Here is a 25,007-nt window from a genome sequence, read left to right as displayed (position 1 = left end):
AGTAGTCGGATAACAGGCAACGAGTCATACACAGAGAGGGTAGCGCAGTACAGAATCAACAGGCAAACTCACAACGGGAAACAGAACCGGGTCAGAACCATATAAACAAGCTATAACAACGAACAGGCACACAGAGGTCACCACACTCGGCCAAAGGCAAAAGTATAACTGACAGGGATTGAAGCTTCCCAGGGGTTTAAGAAGCTCTCCCAGAACCAAAAAGAGGCCACAATCATTAACCCGAGGTGTGCAGGTCAAAACCTGCACTGAGCTCCAGACATTAACCCCTGACGTGCAGCTCAAAAACCTGCACTGGGATCATGACAATAGTATATCAAACATAGGACATTACAATATAAAGTCAGGGTTATTCATAGTGACATAACCATGATATTACATTTCCCGCAATAAGAAGCAAACAAAACAAACATAGTATTCTACACAATACATTATACCATTCGTTGCATCTTCTAGTTTACAGGGTCAATTTAAGGATCCGTGAGCTCGTATCAGGTCAGAGTATAAAAGATACACATTCAAAAATTCACACAGATCAAAACTTGCATTTTCTAGAAGTGATATATATACATCAGGGATTATATCTCGAAATCGAAGAAACTATAGCATTAGGAGCCAAGTGTGTCAAAAGGGAATCGCACCACCTTTCCCAAATCTTATGGAACTTCTGGGGACATTTTCTGTTTTTATACAGTATGTTCTCGCAAGGTATTATATCATTTACAAATTTCTTCCACTGATTGATTGAAGGGGATTTCCCTCCCATCCATCTCAACACCACTGCCTTCCTAGCCATAAAAAAAACCTCTCGAAGAAATATTCTATCATAATGAACCCACATCACTTCATCCACAACACCCAGGAGACACAGCTCAGGAGTGCATTCAACCGGTATTCCCAATATTCGTTCCAATGTATATATGACATCACTCCAATACCCTCGCATACCACCACAGCTTCAGATAAGGTGCCAAAAATCCGCCCCTGATTCCCCACATCTGTGGCATTCATCCGTTGCCCTTCTACCAAATTTATGAAGTCTGTATGGGGTCATATAAGACTGGTGAAGAATATACAATTGGATTAGCTTGTTGTTTGCAGCTGGTGATACCATCGTGTGTACCTCCAGGGCATCATTCCATTGTTCATCAGTGATAGACGGTATCAGATGGCGTCACTTAAGGTACTGTCACACTAAGCGATATCGCTAGCAATATCGCTATAACTTGTGACCTTATAGCAATATTGCTTGCGATATCGCTGTGTCTGATACTTACCTACGACCCGCTCCCCCACTGGTTATCGCTGATCGTGCGAGAACGTTCAGGACCGCTTCTCGTCTTCAGCTTCCTGCGGCGCTTCATGTGGAGAGACGAGCGTGGAGCCGGGCGGGAGGACGCAGGATCGCCTAGTGTGACAAGTAAGTAGCGACCCCCATCCCCAGCGGTGTCGCTGGTGAGATCTGCCTGTGTTGGCAGCTCACTAGCGACCACTTAGCGATGTACCAGCGATCCTGACCGCGTCATATCGCTGGTCGGGATCGCTGGTACATCGCTATGTGTGACAGTACCTTTACTTTCTACAGCGAGCTGAGTGTATGCGATAATAGAATTCAATAGAAAGGTATAAAGAGAAGAAATCACCCCCGTAGGTCCCTGGGTGGATAATATTCCAATCAATGGATATTTAGATATTCTCATTCTAGGAAGCGGGAACTGGTATATTACGCCGTGTCAGCTGCACAATCTGTTTATTTTTATATGTTTCCATATTGGACTTTCCTGGAGGCAGGGAATGTCACATAGGTGTATTTTTTTGGTTTATTATGTTTAATAAGAGAAAAATAGAGGGATTTGAACATTTTTGTTTTTATCATATTTTAAAACTTTTTTATTTATTGAAATTATTAGTCCTTAGGGGGCTGAAACCCGTGATCGCCTGCCTTGTACTATATGCAGCAATGCTATAGTATTGCTTCATATAGTAAAAATCATTTTCTCCTATGAAGCCTGGCCACGTGCTGGGTTTCAAGAGTGCTATGTAATGACACACACAGAGTTCTTCAATAGACCCCCGGCTGTCAAAGCAACCAACCTGCACACAAATCGCATCATGACAGTGCCAATGGGTGCATATGATTTCGCTCTGGAGTGCCGTTAATGCCATTGTCTGAGTTTGACAGCTGCCATTAACAGGTTAACAGTCATGGCCAGAGCCTGCAGGTCCTGGCTGTAACACAAAAACATTCCAAGTGATGCAAACTTCTGGGGAACAAAAATTCTATTGTTTTTTGGGTTTTGTGGTGAAAATGACCAGGCAACTTGATTCTCCAGATCATTATGATTATGGCAAAACCAAATAGTTATTTATGATTTATGTAATAAAAAAAATGTGAAATGTAGTATTAAAGAAAAAGAAACTTGTTTCCATTTTCTGAGACACACAGCTTTTATATTTTCATATTGATAGAGCTGTGTAAGGGCTTTCTTTTTGTGTCCTGAGCTGTTATTTTTTTATTACCATTTTGGGGTACATATATTGTTTTCTTATTTATTTTGTTTGGGAAGTGTGGGGACCAAAAAATGGCACCTCTGGTGACATTACAGTTCTTCTATGGTGTTCAGTCTGTTGGTGACTGGGAGGGGGGGCTTCTAATGTCATGTGTTGCAGTTGCAGGCAAGTGTTAGCTGTGCAACACAGCTGGCATTTTCCCAGTGTGAAGCAGGCTCGTCTCCTGAGCTGACTTCACACTTTTTTTTTTTTTAAGTGACTTATAATGTAACTTTCATAGGTCACTAAGAATTTAATTCAGTGTATGTACAACAACAAAGCAACCGTTTGTGGCATTGGTTGGCATTTTCCTGACGACTCAGTCTCTGTCGTCATATTTTTTTTTTCTTATCTGAGTCTGTGAATCTGTGTGTTTTCAGCCAAAACCTGAATACTTTATTCTCACCATGAGTTTCTCTACAGTATTTGCATCACCCCCCTCCATCACTGTGGACAGATGGGTATTTGCCCTATCATACTAGTTGATGGTGGAAATCTGACAAAGAATACACGCTTTCCAGCTTTATTGTAAGCTAAGGATGCTGTAACCAGCATGTAATGCTACTTCAAATATAGTAACAGTGAAAACCTTGGATCCTGCTGTTAGTTTAAGTCAAGATCAGAACAGAGCATTTCAATAGTAAAAAATCTCTTTTATTGAATTAAATATAAAAGTTAAGACTTTCATGTTTACAAAAAAGTATACAAGAAAAAAGGAACACACGACTCCCATTTACATAAGGTTTGCTGTATGGTATTGGACCCTATAGCTAACACTCAATAGAGCTGCATGCTTGAGTAAACTCTTTGGATCTGCCAGTATGTGCTGGTTGAATCCCATGAATAAATTATCTGCTGTCCCAAAAAAACATACCCGGGAACCTCCATACACAGCTGCTCGTAAGTGGGCTTTAAGTAACCACGGTTTTATACTAGCCACAATCATACAACTTTCACTTTCCTGAGAGTTGAATGGGCCATATCTTTATAAAAATTATCGCCTAGGGGCAGAAGGACGGGTCTCCCACAAGACTTACACGTAACGCTGCTAGGATCCAGGTAATGGCCTCTGTAGCTTCAGCTTAAATTTGATATAATTCATGCATTTTGTATGGATCGTTGTAGGCGATAATTTTTATAAAGATATGGCCCATTCAACTCTCAGGAAAGTGGAGGTTGTATGATTGTGGCTAGTTTAAAACCGTGGTTACTTAAAGCCCCCTTACGAGCAGCTGTGTATGGAGGTACCAGGGTATGTTTTTTTTGGGGCAGCAGATAATTTATTCATGGGATTCCACCAGCACATACTGGCAGATCCAAAGAGTTTACTCAAGCATGCAGCTCTATTGAGTGTTAGCTATAGGGTCCAATACCATGCAGCAAACCTTATGTAAATGGGAGTCGTGTGTTCTTTTTTTCTTGTACACTTTTTTCTAAACATGAAAGTCTTTTAACTTTTATATTTAATTCAATAAAAGAGATTTTTTACTATTGAACAGCAGGATCCAAGGTTTTCATTGTTTGTTATAAGAGCATAACATATATTGATTATTGTGGCATTTTTGGGATTGACTAAATATAGTAACAGGTATAATTCATGGGTAAAGGCACCCATACACATTAAAGTAGTCTGAACACACTAATTTCAGCTGGACCTGCCAACCATATGTTTTGTTTCTCTAGGAAGCCTTACATACCAAACTCCTGATGGGTAGAATGTGTTTGAGAGAATGTACTTTTCATTCAAATTTTGCATTTGTCCTTTTGGAGCACCTGCTAACTTTATTTCCTCTCTCAGGCCGCACATACTAAATTGACGGAAAATGGCAGTCACGAGCTTGTGCTTTTGTACAATATGTCTCAAGAAGATGGTGTGTGGAGGGATACAATTTTGGATAAAATTCTTAATGATGAAATCAAGGATCCTTATCAGGGTAAGCACTGCATGACCTCTGTAAAGCTGGAGTCACACATAGCGACTCACCAGCGATCCCGACAACGATATCAAATTGTCAGGATCGCTGGTAAGTCGCTATGTGATCGCTGGTGAGCTGTCAAACAGACAGCTTCACCAGCGATTAGCACAGCGACGCCGCGTGCGCGACATCGCTCTGTTCGTTAGCGCTGATGCCATATTCATGTCAAAAATAGAATTAAAATAAAAAATGTTGTTGTTCTCACCTTCCGACGTCCCGCGCAGTATTCCTGCCTCTCTCCACGCTCCGGTCCCAGTAATCCTTTGCGAGAATTACCGTGATGACGTCCGTTCTTGCGGGATCGTGAAGTCTCGCGGTCATTCTTGCAAAGGATTACTGGGACCAGGAGCGTGGAGAGAGGCGAGAACACTGCGAGGGACGTCGGAAGGTGAGAATAACAATATTTTTTATTTTTTTTATTATTTTACAGCTGATCACTGGTCTCCCGCCTGTCACACGCATCGATGCATGCTGGCCAGTGGGAGATCAGCGATAAAAAAAAATGTCCAGAGGTTTCTTGCAGCGATCGGCGATACCGGGAGGGGGGCTGGTCGCTGATCGCTGTCACACACAGTGATCTCGCTGGTGAGATCGCTGTTGTGTCACAAAAGTTGTGACTCAGCAGCGATCTCGCTAGCGAGATTGCTATGTGTGATGGGGCCCTTAATGCTAGTCACTTGTGAAGAGGGAGCATTTTATTTCAGATGATAATGTACAGTATTGTTCAAAATAATTACAGTGCCTTGCGAAAGTATTCGGCCCCCTGGAACTTTTCAACCTTTTCCCACATATCATGCTTCAGACATAAAGATAAATGTAAATTTTTGGTGAAGAAACAACAAGTGGAACACAATTGTGAAGTTGAACGAAATTTATTGGTTATTTTAAATTTTTGTGGAAATTCAAAAATTCAAAAGTGGGGCGTGCAATATTATTCGGCCCCTTTAATACTTTATTGCGCCACCGTTTGCTGCGATTACAGCTGCAAGTTGCTTGGGGTATGTCTATATCAATTTTGTACATCGAGAGACTGAAATTCTTGTCTATTCTTCCTTGGCAAACAGCTCGAGCTCAATGAGTTTTATGGTGATCGTTTGTGAACAGCAGTTTTCAGCTCTTTCCACAGATTCTCAATTGGATTCAGGGCTGGACTTTGACTTGGCCATTCTAACACCTGGATACGTTTATTTGTGAACCATTCCATTGTAGATTTTGCTTTATGTTTGGGATCATTGTCTTGTTCGAAGACAAATCTCCGTCCCAGTCTCAGGTCGTTTGCAGATTCCAACAGGTTTTCTTCAAGAATGGTCCTGTATTTGGCTCCATCCATCTTCCCATCAATCTTAACCATCTTCCCTGTCCCTTCTGAAGAAAAGCAGGCCCAAACCATGATGCTGCCACCACCATGTTTGACAGTGGGGATGGTGTGTTCAGGGTGATGAGCTGTGTTGCCTTTATGCCAAACATATCGTTTGGCATTGTTGCCAAAAAGTTTGATTTTGGTTTCATCTGAACAGAGCACCTTCTTCCACATGTTTGGTGTCTCCCCCAGGTGGCTTGTTGCAAACTTTAAACAACACTTTTTATGGCTATCTTTGAGAAATGGCTTTCTTCTTGCCACTATTCCATAAATTCCAGATTTGTGCAGTGTGCGACTGATTGTTGTCCTATGGACAGACTGTCCCACCTCAGCTGTAGATCTCTGCAGTTCATCCAGAGTGATCATGGGCCTCTTTGTTGCATCTCTGATCAGTCTTCTTGTTTAGAGGGACTGCCGGGTCTTGGTAGATTTGCAGTGGTATGATACTCCTTCCATTTCAATATGATCGCTCACCCAGTGCTCCTTGGGATGTTTAAAGTTTTCGAAATCATTTTGTATCCAAGTCCGACTTTAAACTTCTCCACAACAGTATCACGGACCTGCCTGTTGTGTTGCTTGGTCTTCATGATGCTCTCTGTGCTTCAAACAGAACCCTGAGACTATCACAGAGCATTTATACGGAGACTTGATTACGCACAGGGGGATTATATTTATCATCATTAGTCATTTAGGACAACATTGGATCATTCAGAGATCCACAATGAACTTCTGGAGTGAGTTTGCTGCACTGAAGTAAAGGGGCCGAATAATATTGCACGCCCCACTTTTCAGTTTTTGAATTTCCACAAAAATTTAAAATAACCAATTTTCGTTCAACTTCACAATTGTGTCCCACTTGTTGATTCTTCACCAAAAATTTACATTTATCTTTGTTTGAAGCATGATATGTGGGCAAAGGTTGAAAAGTTCCAGGAGGCCGAATACTTTCGCAAGGCACTGTAGCAGTGTGTTCAAAAACGCAAGTTAATCACAAAATCTTTATACTAGTTTTCATTTCCATGCATTGGGAACATTGCATGCTGTTTTCTAATTCAAAACATGATGAAAAATGTATATAATTTTAACTACATTACAGAAAATAACAAAAATGGACATAAAAATTGCGTCTGCTTTTGTCTTTGCAAATGCACAATGTGTACTGTTGTTTATGACGATTTAGCATTCCTGTGAATCAGTAACCTCATATTTAGTTGTATACCCACAGTTTTTAGAACTGCTTCACATCTATGATGCATAGGGTCAACTAACTTCAGGCACCTGTCGCCTGTTATTCCAGCCCAGGATGCTTTGACTACAATTCTTTGACATTTGTTGGCTTTGCCTCAGAAACAGCATTTTTGATGTCACCCCACAAGTGTTCTACCGGATTAAGGTCCAGGGATTGGGCTGGGGCTGATAGCCTAAGCCTCAATTTTGTTGGACTAGAACCAAGATTTTGCTTGTATATTGGTGTGTTTAGAGTTGTTGTCTTGTTAAAAGACCCAATTCAAGGGCATTTCCTCTTCAGCGTAAGGTAACATGACCTCTTCAAGTATTTTTATATATGCAAACTGGTTCATGATCCCTGGTATGCGGTAAATAGATCCGGCACCACAGTAAGAGAAACATGCCCATATCATGATGTTTGCACCACCATGCTTCACTGACTTCAGAGTATACTGTGGGTTGAATGCAGAGTTTGGGGGTCGTCTGACAAACTGTCTGCGGCCCTTGGGACCCCCAAAGAACAATTTTACTTTCATCAGTCCACCAAATGTTTCTCCATTTCTCTTTAGGCCAGTTGATGTGTTCTTTGGCAGTTTGTATCCGCTTCAGTACATGTCTTTTTTTTAATAGTGGGACTTTGCGGGGACTTCTTGCTAAGACTTTAGCTTCACACAGGCGTGTTCTAACTGTCACATTCCTCACAGGTAACTTAACCCTTCATGATAGTGTTTTTTTTTTTCATTTTTCGCTCCTCCCCTCCTTCCCAGGGCCATAACTTTTTTATTTTTCCGTCAATATGGCCATGTGAGGGCTTATTTTTTACGGGACGAGATTTACTTTTGAACGACGTCATTGGTTTTAGCATGTCGTGTACTCGAAAATGGGAAAAAAATTCCAAGTGCGGTGATATTGGGGAAAAAAAGTGCAATCCCACACTTGTTTTTTGCTTGGCTTTTTTGCTAGGTTCAATAAATACAAAAACTGACATTCCATTATGATTCTCCAGGTCATTACGATTTCATAGACACCAAACATGTCTGTTCTCTTTTATCTAAGGCCTGTTTCACACTTCCGCTTTTTGACGTCAGTCAAAATCCGCCAATTTTTGAAAACAGATCCGCCAAAAAAGGGGCGGAGCCGTTCCCCCCCCCCCCCCATAGACGTACATTAGTGGCGGATCTTGACTGACGTTCGTCCGTCCCACCCGTTTTTTGACGGATCCGCCAAGATTTCAGCATCTTCCGGGTGGATGGGATGGACACGGCAACGTTTTTTTGTCTTTGACGGTCCACTATTTTGCTGTGCGCAAGCCCGGAAGCTTCACGCCGGGAAGCATTGTAACTATGACATGCCGTTCCGGGGAGCGGCAAAAATTCTCTCTCTCTCTCGTGGCACTCCTTAGTATCTTAACGGACACGGATCCGTTCTCCACCTTTTTCACGGATTGCAACTGACAGAAAAAATTTAAGTGTGATACAGGCCTAATAAAAAAAAAAAAAAAATGCACAATTTTCCAACACCCGTAGCGTCTTCATTTTCACCGGCCACCGGGCGGCGCTTAAAGCGAACTGCCTTCAACAACCATAGAGGTCTCTATGCGACCTCTGGTTGTCCAGGCAACAGGGGTCCTCGATGACCTCACTTTTGGCCCGGCAGCCGGAAGCTCTAGTTAAATCTCCGCTGCCAGCGCGATTTAACTAGTTAATATTGCAGGCACATGTCAGCTGTTCATAACAGCTGATATGTCGCGGCTTTGAGGTGGGCTCACCGCTGGAGCCTACCTCAAAGCAGGGGAGTCTGACTGCTTACGTACTATCCCGTCGCCTGTCTTTGATCATCCTAGAGCTGATCATTGGTTGAACCTTTGCCATTCTGACTGTTCTTCCATCCATTTGAATGGCAGTCTTCCTCTTTCTTCCACGTCTCTCTGGTTTGGCTTTCCATTTTAAAGCTTTGGAGATCATTTTAGCTGAACAGCCTATCATTGTCTGCACTTCTTTGTTACCATCTCCAATCGACTTTATAATCAAAGTACGCTGTTCTTCTGAACAATGTTTCGAATGACCCATATGTCTCAGTCTTTCAAGGAGAAATACATGGTACAACATGTCCTGGCTTCACCCATAAGTAAGGGCCACCTGATTCACACCTGTTTCTTCACAGAATGATTGACCTCACTAATTAAACTCCACAGTGCTATTATTTTGAACACACACTTTCAATTAATTATTCTAATATGCAGATCATGAATGCAGAGTCTGTTGGTTTACTTAAGCGCCCGTTGCACATAGCGATATCGCTAGCAATATCACTGTAACGTCACCGATTTTGTGACGTTGCAGCGATATTGCAAGTGATATCGCTACATGTGATACTTACCTCCGACCGGCTCCCCCGCTGGTTATAGCTGATCGCCCGAGAAGGTCCTGGACCATTTCTCATCGGGCACTTCCTGTGGTGCCGACGAGCGACGCGTGGACACAGGCGGGAGGACGTCGGGATCACCGCGTCTGACAGGTAAGTAGCGACCCCCGACTGCTGCTATGTCGCTGGTGAGGTCTGCCTGTGTAGCAGCTCACTAGTGACCACTTAGCGATGCACCAGCGTTCCATATCGTTGTCGGGATCGCTGGTGCATCGCTAAGTGTAATGGTACCCTTAGACTCTACTGCACCGACTGGTGAATTGTTTGACGTATGGTAATGTAATTTATACCAAAAACAGTGATTAATCTGGTTAGTCAAATTGGACTGCTATTATTTTGAACACTACTGTATGTTGTGTTTTGCCTCAAAGCTTTTTGTTATCTTGCCATGGTCGTTTAAGGCTGGGTTCACATGTAACGGAACTCTCGCAGAAATTACCTCGCGAATTCCAGAATTCCATTCTGCGGCAAAATCATATTTTAAATTCCCGCGATTTTCCCGCGGAAAAGCTAGCATTTTGCAAGCGTAATTAGCTTGCAGAATTGCTAGCGTTTTCCAAGCGATCTGAAGCATCGCTTGGAGAACTGATTGACAGGTTGGTCACACTCGTCAAACATAGTGTTTGACGAGTGTGACCAACTTTTTACTATTGAGGCCGCCTATGCGGCGTCAATAGTAAAAGATGGGATGTAAAAAATAATAATAAAAAAAAAAAAGTTATTCTCGCCTTCCGACGTCCCGCGCTGCCTTCCCGCCTCTCCACGCTCCCGGTCCCAATAGTCCTTTGCGCGAATTACCGCGATGACGTCCGTTCTCGCGGGATCGCGACGTCTCATGGTCATTCGCGATGACCGCGAGACTTCGCGATCCCGTGAGAACGGAGGTCATCACTCGCAAAGGCTTACTGGGACCGGGAGCGTGGAGAGAGGCGGGAAGGCTGCGCGGGACGTCGGAAGGTGAGAATAAGAATATTTTTTATTTTAAATTCTATTTTTTACAGGGACATGGTACCCAAAGCCCGGAGGACAGTCTCCTCTCCTCCGGGCCGTGGGTACCATCTGCTAATGTTCTGCTTACTTTTCGCATGGTGTGCACAGCCACATGCAGAAAGTAAGCAGAACAATGCATTCCTATGGGTGCGGGATCGCCGCGATTCTGCAAAATTAATGAGCATGTTGCGTTTTTTACCGTGAAGCAAATCCGCCGCGGTAAAAACCGCTGCATTAGCACAGCATTGCGGAATCCCATAGGAATGCATGGGATGCTTATTTTTCGCGGCAAAATCGCGCGGTTAAAACCGCCGCGGAAACGCGAACAAAAAACGCCACGTGTGAACTCCGCCTAAGAGTGTTGCGCTCTAAGCTGTTGAAGATAATTTCCTTGATCTGACTCGGATAGATCTGGCTGCGTGGGGTACCAAGGTCATAAATATTAGGCAGTCTAACATCATTTCAATTAAATTGATTGCACTTGCAAGTATAAAATATCCTGGCTTTCCGCTGATGTTATCTTTCAGTATTTTGTTTCATACATTTGCTTTAAGTTGATGTTGTACTGTGCATATTCAAAAACATGTAAGGTTACAGGTACGCAGTGCATTTGTACATGTTGTTATGCATGATAAATATGAAAGGTTACTTGGTTTGCAAAACTCAAAATAAGACTTGCGTGATACCGATTAAATAACAGCTCTACACTTAAAGGAGTTGTTCGTTACTGGACCAGGCCCCTATTGAATCACTTTGGGGCCCCAAAGAAACTAAAAACAATATATACTCCCTGCAGTGACACCCTTCTTTTGATCTTGGCGCTGCAATCCTTGGAAGGTCACGTGACAGATGCAGGCTGAATATTCCTGTTTATAGTAGAGTAGGCCAAGATACAGTGTGGGAAAAAAGTATTTAGTCAGCCACCAATTGTGCAAGCTCTCCCACTTAAAAAGATGATAGAGGCCTGTAATTGACACCATAGGTAGACCACAACTATGAGAAAACAAATCCAGAAAATCACCTTGTCTGATTTGGCAAGATTTATTTTAACAAAAGTTCATCTCAGTATTTTGTTATATATCCTTTATTGGCAATGACAGATGTCAAACGTTTTCTGTAAGTTTTCACCAGGGTGGCATACACTGTTGGTGGTATGTTGGCCCTTACCTCCATGCAGATCTCCTCTAGAGCAGTGATGTTTTGGGCCTGTCTCTGGGCAACACAGACATTCAACTCCCTCCAAAGGTTTTCTATGGGGTTGAGATCTGGGGACTGGCTAGGCCACTCCAGAACCTTCATATGCTTCTTACGAAGCCACTCCTTCGTTGCCCTGGCATTGTGCTTGGGATCATTACCATGCTGAAAGACCCATCCACGTTTCATCTTCAATGCTTTTGCTTATGGAAGGCGGTTTGCACTCAAAATCTCACAGTACATGGCCCCATTCATTCTTTCATGTACACGGATCAGTCTTCTTAGTCCCTTTGCAGAGAAACAGCCCCAAAGCATAATGTTGCCACCCCCATGCTTTACAGTAGGTAGGGCGTTCTTTGGATGCAACTCAGCATTTTGTCTCCTCCAAACATGACGAGTTTTGTTTCTATCAGACAGTTTTACCTTGGTTTCATCAGACCATATGACATTCTCCCAATACTCTTCTGGATAATCCAAATGCCCTATAGCAAACTTCAAGTATGAGATTCAATGGCTAGCACACGATAGGTACGGGGGTATGTATGGTGCTAGTGAAGGAGGCTCATGAGTCCCACATAAATCTCTATTAGAATCATTGCACACATATACTTAAGGAGTATTTGCTTATTAGTGAAATTTATTGAAAACAAGTGCTCTTATAGTGATTGCGACAGAATGACGTTTCGGTCATTCAAGACCTTGATCACATAAGTCGCCTTGAACAATGTAGTGGTTCATGAAGGATGTGGTCCTTATGATCAAAATAGGGACAGCGAGTATGCCTGTAGTAGTTCTGAACTAAGGGCTGTCCTGAATTAGGTAATGGTCACTTATGCCTTTAGGTTAGCCAGGGTCAGAGCGGTCGCTCTATGTGGGGTGGTGGCGAGACGGTGGAGTGTGTTAACACTCAGTTGTAGCAAGGAGGAGTGAGGAGGAGTGCTGCCCCATGGCTGTGGAATAAAATTCTTCAGGATATTTTGACCAGAATCAACAAGACACGGTGCTGTGGAATAAAAGCATTTAATGCTGGCAAAGAATACTTATTTTTGCCAGTGCAGCACACAGTACCTGCAGAGTTTATTTTGTGCAGTTTAAATTGTATGGGGCCTGCTTCCTGAAATCAGACCACCCCTTTAAGGCAAGCTACCTTAAAAAAAAATACCTATTGATTAAATCTTGTTTTATCCAATGTATTTTTTTAATACCCCATTTTATTTAATTTGCCTAATCTGTATTAAAACTAAAAAAATATCAATTTTTCAATTTTCGCACTGGTGCTTTTTAAGCTCTCCTTTTGTTCAAGAAGTAAAACACATGCATTAGCCACAATAGCCGAAACCTGACCCTATCCTATTGAAATGTCTAATGAACGTGTGCAAAGGTCATTATGAGGGGAGGGGGAGCAGGGTCTTGGTTACTTTTTTTTTTTTTTTAAATAAATGATTAAAACAATAGGTTGTTTTCCCCCTGATAGTACCCTTTATAAAAAAAAAATAAATAAATAAAAGAGATTATTAAAATATGGTACAAATCTTATGGCGAATGAGTTGTATATAGCAAAGCCATTAAAAAAGGATGGTGGTTCAGTGGTTAGGAGTGTTGCCTTGCAGCGCTGTGGTCCTGGGTTCAAATCCCACCAAGGACAACATCTGCAAGGAGTTTCGTCCATGTTTTTGTTGGTTTCTTCTGTTTTCTCCTGTTTCCTCCCACACTCCATAGACATACAGATAGAGAATTTAGATTGTGAGCACCAATGGAGACTGTGATAATGTCTGTAATGCGCTGCAGAATATTATAGCGCTATATAAGCAATGCATAATAAATAATAAAATAGATCAAAATGAAAAGTACGCCAGACAGTAGGAGAAACCAACAATGAATTGTGGGCCAAGTGAAGTAATCTGTGTATAGGAGGAGCAGGATAAGGCCTCTTTCACACTTCAGTTTTTTACAATCAGTCACAATCCGCCAGGTTTTGAAAAAAACGGATCCTCAATTTTCTTTTGAGGATCCGTTTTTTTCCCCATTGACTTCCATTACTGACGGATTGCCGTCCGTTGCATCCGTTTTTTTTTGCGGATCCGCCAAAAGTTGCTGTCCGTCACCATCCTCAAAGATTTGAAAACGGAGCTTGCAACGTTTTTTTTTCTGGCGGATCCTCCAGACACTAATTTAACCCGAAATTCTTCTGGGTGCCGGACATCTCTCTCTCTCTCTCTCTCTCTCTCTCTCTCTCTCTCTCTCTCTCTCTCTCTCTCTCTCTCTCTCTCTCTCTCTCTCTCTCTCTCTCTCTCTCTCTCTCTCTCTCTCTCTCTCTCTCTCCTGATGCAAAAAACTGAAGTGTGAAAGAGGCCTAAGAAAAAGCTCAACCTATTAAAGAGGTTGTCCACTGCATTGTGTAATTCCCACACCGATTTAAACCTTGTAAGGAAGTACTTTTGTAAAAGCCTCTTGTCATCTGTGCCTGTGAGCAGCACTATCGCTGACTGCTAACTCGGCATCAGGTGACCCCGGCTGCAGCAGCCGCCGATGTCACTTTCCAGAATGCATTGCATCACCCAGACGTGACCCCTGATTGACTGGGTTGTGGGTGTAGTATCACCGCACATCACAGCCCAGTATCCAGTGCGCTATTCCTCTCCTCTACTTTTATTAGCCCCAAGTGTGCATTGGATACTGGGCTGTGATGTGGCGAAACTCTACCCACAGCACAGTCAACCAGGAGGGGTAATGCAAGACATTCTGGGTCACGCCTGGGTGATGCAAGGCATTCTGGTACTTGACGTGACATCAGCAGCGGCTACAACCTGGGGTCACGTGAAGCCGAGTAAGTGGTCAGCGATAGCACAGCTCACAGGCACAGTTGACAAGAGATGTTTACAAAAATACTTTTTTACAATGTTGCTATTCCTGATTGTGGGCACATACCTTAAGGCTGTGTGCCCACGATTTGATTTTTAAGCGTTTTTGCTGCGATTTTCGTCGAGAAAACGCTGCGAAAACATTTAAAAAACTCGTACAGAACGCACCCCATGCATTCCTATGGCATTCCGCACATGCTGTGCTAATGCTGCGCTTTTTTCCGTGGCGGAATTGCATCGCGGAATAAAACGCAGCATGCTCATTTTTTTTGCGGAATCGCAAAGAATTGCTGCGATTCCGCACCCATAGGAATGCATGAGAACCGCTTACTTCAGGCTATGCTCACCATGCGCAAAGTTAAGCGTCTCATGTGCGGATGGTACCCACGGTGTGGAGGAGAGGAGACTGTCCTCCAGACCCTGGGTACCATACCCCTGTAAAAAAAAGAATAAAAAATAAAAAATCGTGGTATATTTACCTTCCGGCGTCACGAGCAGCCTTCCCGGGTCTCAGCGTTCCTAGTAATGCCTTGCGGCAAGGTCCTGTGATGACGTAGTCTCGCGTTACTCTAGTGGTCTCGTGAGATCACTATAGCAACGCGAGACCAACGTCATCACAGGTCTCACAAGGCATCGCTGGGAACGGGAGCGTCGCTGAGACTGCGCGGGACGTCGGAAGGTAAATATACCTAGATTTTTAATTTTTTTTAATCATTTTTAACATTCTATCTTTTACTATTGATGCCGCATAGGCAGCCTCAATAGTAAAAAGCTGGTCACACTTGTCAAACACTATGTTTGATGAGTGTGACCAACCTGTCAATCACTTTCCAAGCGATGCTTGGAAAGTGCTTGAATTTCGCACGCGACAATCGCGGCAAAAACGCGAACATAATCGCGGTAAAATCGTGCGGGGGGAAAAAAACGCGCGTTTTCTGGGAAGGAGTCCGGTTTTGAGCGTCCGGTTTAAAACGCTACGTGGGCACATAGCCTAAGGGATAAAGAAAATTATCCATTAGATGTCACTTGATTAAGCCATGAAGAAATGCTTTAAAGGGAATCTGCCACCCCTTGGGACATATATAACCAATTTAATTTGGGCATATAGGTGATAGAAATGTTAGACTAGTCCTACCTGTATGCCTCATATGTGTTGTTTTTGAGAAATTACATTTTATTTCTGTATGATATTGATTTTTTTTTTTTCCCACACTGCGTGGCGGGCGGTGCCTGGGAGAAGTCTCTGCCTCCTGTCTTCGTTATCATACCAACCCCCCCTCCCATCAGCGTCAGTGCCCCTGTGACGTATAATGGTGACCCCAATATCCAACGCCTGCTCCATGCAATAGCGCAATTACACAATACCTATTTTGCGTCGCTATGGGCATTGGCTTCAGCGTTCTGCGCAGGTGCCAGTGAGTCGCTGCTACTTCCGATAAGGTGCTCTCCCCACCATGAATACATGGGTGACAGGGGCATCAGTAACTGTATGGTTCTTAACTATGCAGGGCAGAAGTAATTGGGGATAGCACCGTATCACCGCGCACGCCTGCACAGAGGAACACTGAAGCCAATGCTCATAGAAGGATGGAATAGGTTCTGTATCGCTCCATTGCAGGCGTGTTATTCCAGGGCCAACAGTACACATCACAAAGCACTGTGACGATGATGGGGGGGGTATGATAATGAAGCCAGGAGGCAGAGATTTCTTCGAGGCACTGCATGCCCTAGAGACTGGAAAAAATCATTAGGATACAGAAATAAAATATGATTTCTAAATAATACTGAAAATATGAGGTGTACAGGTAGGACTAGTGTAACATTTCTATCACTTGTATGCCCACATTAATAGGTTATATGCATTGCAGGGCATGACAGATTTCATTTGAATATATTCTTGTAGACAAGGCATTGGGTCTGGATAGCATTCACCCCCTCCAAATTCTGAAGGAATAAGTTACCCCCTCTCCTATCAATACTTAACTTATTTACTCTCTAAACCATTATTAACATTTGAGCCAGAGTGTGCAGTGCATACTTGTGTTTTCATACTGTGACCATTTAAAGCACCAAAACCAACGTTTATTTCTTTTTATTATTGCATTGCTGGAGTGGTGCTTTAAATACAGTTCTCCTGCTCCCTGTCTGATACTCACTTTCTGGTAATTTCATCTGTTTTCACTGCTGCTCCCCTCATTCTCCAGTGAAAAGCGACCTACCAAGCTGCTCCAGTGTTTCATGACTCTTCACGGAGGTCATTTTTCAATACAAGTCTGAGAGCCTTATTCTGGCTCTCATTGACTTGTATTGAGAGCTTGTGACTTAACTTCTGGACAGTCAGAAGCTACTGTCACAAAATGTTGCTACCGGAAAACCGTGAAGACGCCAAACAGTGAGTATGTAACTGGGGGCAGGGGGCTTACATTTAAAGCGCCACTGCAGCGCTGGAAAAAAAAATGTGGAGTGGTGATTTAACGAGATGAACCTAAGGTAAAAATAAAATGTGCAAATAACAGTAATATTGATCAGGGGTGCCCACACTTTTACATGCCACTGTATATAAACAAAATGAACAGTCCAAAAATGGGAACCTTGCCCAAGTTTTTATAAAGTACAAAACAAAAACTTGTATACTCTGCATAGCACCTTTAATACAATAATGTTGCCATCAGTCTGGTTTTTTTTCCTCTCTGAGAATCAACACTTATAAGGGACTTGGACCCGTTTTCATTTTTTAACTAGATCATGTATGTAATGTACACTAATTAGTAACAACTTTAAATTTACTTCTCATCTTTTCCCTTTTAAATTGATCTTTTTTGAGTGTTTTTTACATTTCACTTTAAATACTGCATAATAAAATTAAATTTGCCATCACATCCTTTTACATTATCCATGTTCCCAATAAATGGGGGTATCGTACCTAATTTTTGCCTCACTTTTCCACAGCCGAACAGTTTCTTCACTCTGAGGGCCCATTGCTACTGGAAATGAGAATTAAGCGTCTTCTGAAACTCAGCAAGGTGGCAGCAGCAACATGCTTGGCAAAGATCTGTTCAGATCACCAAGAAATGAGCAGGAAAGGACACTTCAAGCAGCTCTACCTGAAATGCCTGTGTGCAGCCTCACCAAATATAAAGCTTATTGAGGAGGTTAGTGATGATTAAACAGTTTAATTAAACATACTTTATTTTAGAAGACATTCATACAAACATTTAAAACATGGGTACACTTAAACCCCTTTTGACATTGGACGCAGCAGTACATCCTATTTACCTAGATATTGCTGCAAATTAATTCATCAGTACGTCCAGGTGATCATACATGTACAAGGCTGTGCTTGGCGTGACCATAAAGGCCCATCAGCTTCCTCCAGTAGAAAAGCAGCTGTCTCATGTGTGAGGTGTTTTGTAGCACATTTTTTTTTGGCTTAAATCAATTGTGAACACAATGTCGCATTTGAAGAGCCTTGGAGGTGTCAAAACTTTAAAAAAAAACAAAAAAAAAACACAAGTTACCTCATTTTGGAAACTACACATCTCAAGGCATTCATTTAGGGGTGTACTGAGAATTATTTTAACCCCTCAGGCAAGCCACAGAATTGTATGACGATTGAAATAATTTCCTTTTTTCCACTAAAATGTCACATTTGTGATGTCTGTCAGAGGTGTGTGTGTGTGTGTGTGTGTGTGTGTGTGTGTATAAATATATACACACACACACAAATATATATAAATGTGTATATATATGTATATATATATATATATATATACATACACACACAGTACAGACCAAAAGTTTAGACACTTTCTCATTCAAAGATTATTTTTTTTTTTTTTTTTACTTTCATGACTATGAAAATTGTGGATTCACTCTGAAGGCATCAAAACTATGAATTAACACATGTGAAACTATATAATTAACAAAAAAGTGTGAAACAACTGAAAATATGTCTTATATTCTAGGTTCTTCAAAGTAGCCACCTTTTGCTTTCATTACTGCTTTGCACACTCTTGGCATTCTCTTGATGAGCTTCAAGAGGTAGTCACTGGAAATGGTTTTCACTTCACTGGTGTGCCCTGTTCAGGTTTAATAAGTGGGATTTCTTGCCTTATAAATGGGGTTGGGACCATCAGTTGTGTTGTGCAGAAGTCTGGTGGATACACAGCTGATAGTCGTACTGAATAGACTGTTAGAATTTGTATTATGGCAAGAAAAAATCTGCTAAGTAAAGAAAAACGAGTGGCCATCATTACTTTAAGAAATGAAGGTCAGTCAGTCCGAAAAATTGGGAAAACTTTGAAAGCGTCCCCAAGTGCAGTGGCAAAAACCATCAAGTGCTGCAAAGAAACTGGCTCACATGAGGACCGCCCCAGGAAAGGAAGTCCAAGAGTCACCTCTGCTGTGGAGGATAAGTTAATCCGAGTCACCAGCCTCAGAAATCGCAGGTTAACAGCAGCTCAGATTAGAGACCATGTCAATGCCACGCAGAGTTCTAGCAGCAGACACATCTCTACAACAACTGTTAAGAGGAGAATTTGTGCAGCAGACCTTCATGGTAAAATAGCTGCTAGGAAACCACTGCCAAGGACAGGCAACAAGCAGAAGAGACTTGTTTGGGCTAAAGAACACAAGGAATGGACATTAGACCAGTGGAAATCTGTGCTTTGGTCTGATGAGTCCAAATTTGAGATCTTTGGTTCCAACCACCATGTCTTTGTGCGAAGCAGAAAAGGTGAACAGATGGATTCTACATGCCTGGTTCCATCCGTGAAGCATGGAGGAGGTGGTGTGATGGTGTGGGAGTGCTTTGCTGGTGACACTGTTGGGGATTTATTCAAAATTGAAGGCATACTGAGCCAGCATGGCTACCACAGCATCTTGCAGCGGCATGCTATTCCATCCGGTTTGTGTTTAGTTGGACCATCATTTATTTTTCAACAGAACAATGACCCCAAACACACCTCCAGGCTGTGTAAGGGCTATTTGACCAAGAAGGAGAGTGATGGGGTGCTACGCCAGATGACCTGGCCTCCACAGTCACCAGACCTGAACCCAATCGAGATGGTTTGGGGTGAGCTGGACCGCAGAGTGAAGGCAAAAGGGCCAATAAGTGCTAAGCATCTCTGGGAACACCTTCAGGACTGTTGGAAGACCATTTCCAGTGATTACCTCTTGAAGCTCATCAAGAGAATGCCAAGAGTGTGCAAAGCAGTAATCAAAGCAAAAGGTGGCTACTTTGAAGAACCTAGAATATAAGACATATTTTTCCATTCTACATGACGGCACCACGAGAGAGAGGAGATCCTCCCAGTGAGGAAAGGAAACCTTCAAGATAAAAGGGGCGGCTCCTCTCTCCGCATCAGTTGGTTTCCTGTCCTCGATGGGGAACATTCAAGATGAAAACCTCTTGGAAGATTCTTGAAGAAAGAAGAAAAGAAGAGGATACCTGGGTCAGGTGATTACTGGCAGGCCACTGGTCTGCTACACCCGTCACCAGATACCGGTAGTTGCCTCTGGGGCCATATATTCCTATGCCCCCCCTGAGCGAGTGCATGGCCACAGCCCGTGAGGAAATTTGCCCGGGTGAAGTTAGAGCCTAGGAGACCACATTGGGTGTACCCTCCCAGATGCCAACAGTCCCCATGGAAGTCCACGGAGGCCACTTTTGTGCTCCCTCCCTGTTGACGCCATGTAGCCCGTGAGACACATCGGTGCCCGGGCAAAGGTAAGACTCCTCGGAGGCCCTTTCAGGATCCCTCCCTGTCGAGCCCAGGACGCCGGTCACCGTTTGGGCCATGGAAGAAGAAGCAGCACCTGCATGAATATGGTCAGCCGCATGATCGCTCCCTCCAGGTAAAATCCGGCAGGTATGGAGGAGGTGGCGGTGACCAGGCGGCATGGTAGCCAGGGTTGGTGCAGTGTTGTCGCCCCCTCTGCACAGGTCCAGGTATGGAGGGCGCGGCGCTACCGGGTGTCATGGCGGTTGGGTAGAAGAACGCCAGGGGGAAAAAAAAAAAACCGGGAGCTGGGCGCGCACCGGAAGTGACGAACGCGGGATAGAGGACGCGCCAGGAACTGGCCATAGAGACTCCCCGAGCATAGGAAAGGGAGTGCGCACCCCGGGGGGAAAGGCCGGCGCGATCCGATCACACGCACTACCAGGAGTTCAGCACACACCAGTAATGGTTACTGGTGGTGCGCGCAAGCCGGGGAACAGAAGTGCCACCTGGAAGGAGTGTGCACTGAAGGGCGTGATCGCTCTTTCCAGGTAAAATCCGGCACAGGTATGGAGAACATTATCCCCAGGCCGGATACAACCGGGTAGTAATCTGGTCACTAGATAATACAGCACGCACCAGATGTAGTTGCCGTGTGCACGCATAGGCCAGCTGTAATGCGCATGCATGGGGGTACATCCAGGAAGCGCAAGTGGCCAGCAGGTGCAGGATCATCCAGGTGTTCAAAAAAAAAAATGGGGTAATGCTGACAGAAGTGCTGGCAGGGGTCACCAACCTTTCTAGGTTGAATGTGACTGTTCTCATCTGAAAGCGGCAGCAGCTATCTTAAGATTGAGAGCCTTTTTCGCCAGAGCACTTACAGCCGCGCCAGAAGGTGCAGGAGTGGCGGTCTCACTCAGATGAGAGGAGCCAGACGCGCCATATCTACAGTGGAAGCCGCTCGGGCAGCGTACGGGAGGATCATCATGGTGTTTAAAAGGAGGGGTCCACAGTCCCGATGGGAGTCATGTGTACAGACCAGTCAGCCTCCAGATTTGGTACCCGTCCTGTGAAACGTCGGAGTGGTAAGTGAGCTTCGAGAATGTCCAGTACGATAATGTCTGTTCTCTTTCTCTCTCTCTCTCTCTCTCTCTCTCTCTCTCTCTCTCTCTCTCTCTCTCTCTCTCTCTCTCTCTCTCTCTCTCTCTCTCTCTCTCTCTTGTCTCCTCTCTCCCCTCTTTTTACATTCATTGGTGGGGTAGAGCTTTGAGGTCCCTAGAAAAGGGGTAAATCAAAGGCTAGGAATAAGGAATATTCCTTAGTAAAAAAAACCCTTAGGAATAAGAAGTTGTCAGGCCTGTATTAATAAAATAGAGCCTGAGATCCATGATACAGTCAGAAGTCTGTAAGTCAGGAAGGACCTTGCAGTCAACACACAGATGGTAAAGCAAGAGATAGGCCAGCCCCTCATTGATCTCTCAGGAGGACTCCATAAGGATCAGAGGAGGACTTGGTTAAATCTCGCTACTGAGAAGGTAGCTCAGATATGAAAGCTACGTTCCTATTGGAAGCTACAGTACGGACAAGCTTATTAAAGCAGTCCGGCCTACCATGGGGCTGGTAGATGCGAAAGCCATAGAACTCATGTTCGACAGCTTGCTATAAGGAAAATGTAGAGCCTTCCCTATTAAGCTAACAGTGGCAAGGACTCAGTAAAGGGAATGGGGAAAATCAGAAGAAGAAGTCACACATAATTCCCTGAAAAGGAGGTACCCCCTTGAGGAAGAGATCCTCATCCTGTGATAGCGCTCCAAAAGATTGATGTAGCGATCTCAAAAGTCGCCAGAAAGTCCTCCCTGCTCTTTGAGGATTCAGGTTCCCTGTAAGAACGACAGATAATTGTCTTAAAACAGCCTGGGAGGCCTCGGCTGGGCACTAACTGCCACTGGCCCTGCTAGGCCGAGCATGAGTGCATTCGCCAGTTGGCGGTTCCTAAAGGCAATACCGGCCACGAGAGCAGCGGCAGTATTCCTAGCTGAGATTTCAGCAGGATTCAGCAAGGCTAGCAGCAAAATCAGCAGCTTTGGTTAATGTGGGACGCCAAGTAGTATGGCTTAAATGCTGGCGAGAGGTCACACAGGCAAAGATGTAACTCTGCTCCTTGCCATGTGAAGAAAATTTCCTGTTTTTGGACAGACATTAGATGACGTATTAAGAAATGCCGACAAAAAAAAGAAGCTATTTCACGTCTTTTTGGCGCTCCTTTCAGAATGGAAGCCAACAGGAAGGTGGAAATCCAGGAGATATGGATCAAGGCAGAAACAACTCTGACTAGCGATCCAAAAGTGGGAGAGGCTTCTACATGCCCTGGAAGAGATTTCAGTAGAAGGATAGAAGTTTACTCCCCCCCCCCCCCCCCCCTATTTCAAAAAAGAAAAACACCCCAGATATTTCCTGGAGGACAACTATAAATTAGAAAAGACCTCAAACAGGTATCTGATAATCCCGTCTTCCAAGGTGGAGACGATAAGGTCAGCAGTGGAACTCCTCCTTCCTCAGAGTTATATAGCAGTCCTGGGCCTCAAGAACTCTTATCTCCACATTCTAGCCGGCAATAAGGCCGCAAATACCACAGAGTGGCAGTCAAGATGAGGTCTCAGTGGCATCACTTTCAATACGGGGCTCTTCCCTTTGGAGTAGCAATAGTCCTCAAGTTTTCACAAAGTTTAATTGCAGAAGTCACAGCGCACCTCAGAGAAAAGATACTGTGGTGATACCATACTGTATCTGGACAACTTGATAGTGGGAAGAAGTCTCCCTTACCGTCGAGAACAAGTCAGAATAGTGATGGAAAAACTACAGACACTGGGGTGGCAGTTGAACCTCAAAATGATCCAAACTGGAACCGGAAAAAAGAGCCAGGAATGGCTCTGTGAAGGACCATGTCTGTATTGGGGGGCCCTCACCTCCTTCATAACAGCAGTGAAATGGGTCCAGTTCCACACAAGGGAACTGTAAGGGTGTGTGCTGCAGAACAACTGGGAATGTCAGGGACGGTTAGAGCAAAAGCTCACCCTCCAGACACTCAGGTGGTGGTTACAGATAGTCATCTCCAAGAGGAGTACCCTACACACACACACACAACCTCCAAGGTGGTCACAACGGATGCCAGTACTTGGGGGTGGAAAGCCCACCTAGACTAGACACATTATGGCTCCAGGATCCCTAGACCAAGAAGGAAAGAAATCTATCCTCGAACGATTAAGAACTTCTAACAAATCGAAAAAACACTAAAGGAATTGGTATCACACTTAAAGAGGACACCATGTGAGAGTTCAATTAGACAACCAAACAGTGGTTGCATGTGTAAACCACCAGGGAGACACCCGTTCTTAGTCTTTGATGACCGATAGTCACCGGTCCTTTTAGGCGGAAGGTGACTGCTCTGGTCAAAGGGCCTCCGCTAGGCAATTTGAGGCCGGATCATAACTCTGGCAGAGCACCAGTTCCTCTCATTATTGGATGCATATCTGAGGTATAGACAACCTGAAGGCAGACTGTCTGAGCAGGAACCACTTGAGGCAAGGAGAATGGTACCTAAAAGAATCCATTTTTCAACGGATAATGCACATGTGGGAAAAACCCAGTATAGATCTCTCCGCCTCAAAAAAGCCAACAGAAAGGTTCGGAAATTCTGCTCCCTAAGTCCAGCAGACGGACCATTGGCAGTAGTCTCCTTCAGGATGGAGTGGAAATCAGGTCTTCCGTACACCTTCCCTCCAATATGCCTCATACCAGCGGTTTTGAGGAAGATCAGGGAGGACAGAGCCAGAGTGATTATGATAGCCCCCTTTGACCAAAAAGACCATGGTCCTTCTGGCTGACAGTGATGTCAGTGGCAGAGGTCTAGGCCTCTTCAATCACCCTCGAGATCCAGGCTGCAGTTGACAGCCTAAAATTTAAAAGGTCACTACTAAGAGGGATTCTCAGCAGCGTTAATATCCACCTTACTCAGTAGCAAAAAACCAGTGACTACAAAAAATTGTAGGAGGATACGTAAAAAATTCTTATCTACCTCAGGCCAAATACAGGAAGGGAAAGTCCTGATGGTGGCAATACTGGAATTTCTGTAGAAAGGTTTATGATTGGGGTTAACTGTCAGTACCCTAAAAGTACACATCTCAGCCCTGGCAGCCTTATTCAACTGCGACCTGGCAAACAATAGGTGGGTGACCAGGTTTATCCGGGCCTGTACTAAGCTTACTCTGTCCCGTCCTCTACTCCTCCTCCTTGGGATCTAAGTTTAGTCCTATCACCTTAGACAGAAAGTCCGTTTGAACCACTAAACACAACATTAGATAAGGATTCTAACATTAAACAGCCTTATTAATGGTGCTCATGTCGGCCAGTAGGTGGAGGATTTACTCACATTATCAACAAGACCCTCCCTACACTCAGGCCATAGACGATAGAGTTGTGTAAAAATTAGATCCTGCATATCTTCCAAAGGTGGTATCAAAATTCCATAGGGCTCAGGAGATAATCTTATCATCTCTTTTGTCCTGACCCTAAAGGCCCCTTTACACTTAGCGATGCACCAGCGATCCCGACAACGATATGACCCGGTCAGGATCGCTGGTGCATCGCTAAATAGTCGCTAGTGAGCTGTCACACAGGCAGATCTCAC

At 43.9% G+C, this 25,007-nt stretch overlaps 1 protein-coding gene across 1 annotated transcript in view; it reads left to right on the top strand.

Annotated features, from left to right (window-relative positions):
• ZNF292 (zinc finger protein 292) overlaps window positions 1–25,007 on the top strand; it is an 80,661-nt gene that overhangs the window by 39,351 nt on the left and 16,303 nt on the right. Inside the window, exons 4-5 of the mRNA XM_073589619.1 lie at window positions 4,367–4,502; window positions 17,550–17,752. Coding sequence (XP_073445720.1) covers window positions 4,367–4,502; window positions 17,550–17,752 — 339 coding nt within the window. The remainder of the gene's footprint in view (window positions 1–4,366; window positions 4,503–17,549; window positions 17,753–25,007) is intronic.

The sequence above is a fragment of the Dendrobates tinctorius genome, unplaced genomic scaffold (genome assembly GCF_039654945.1).
Source record: "Dendrobates tinctorius isolate UK_male_01 unplaced genomic scaffold, ASM3965494v1 ptg000111l, whole genome shotgun sequence".
In the NCBI taxonomy this organism is placed as follows: domain Eukaryota; kingdom Metazoa; phylum Chordata; class Amphibia; order Anura; family Dendrobatidae; genus Dendrobates; species Dendrobates tinctorius.
The sequence above is the reverse complement of the archived record's forward strand: the minus strand, read 5'-3'. Positions and strand labels throughout refer to the sequence as shown.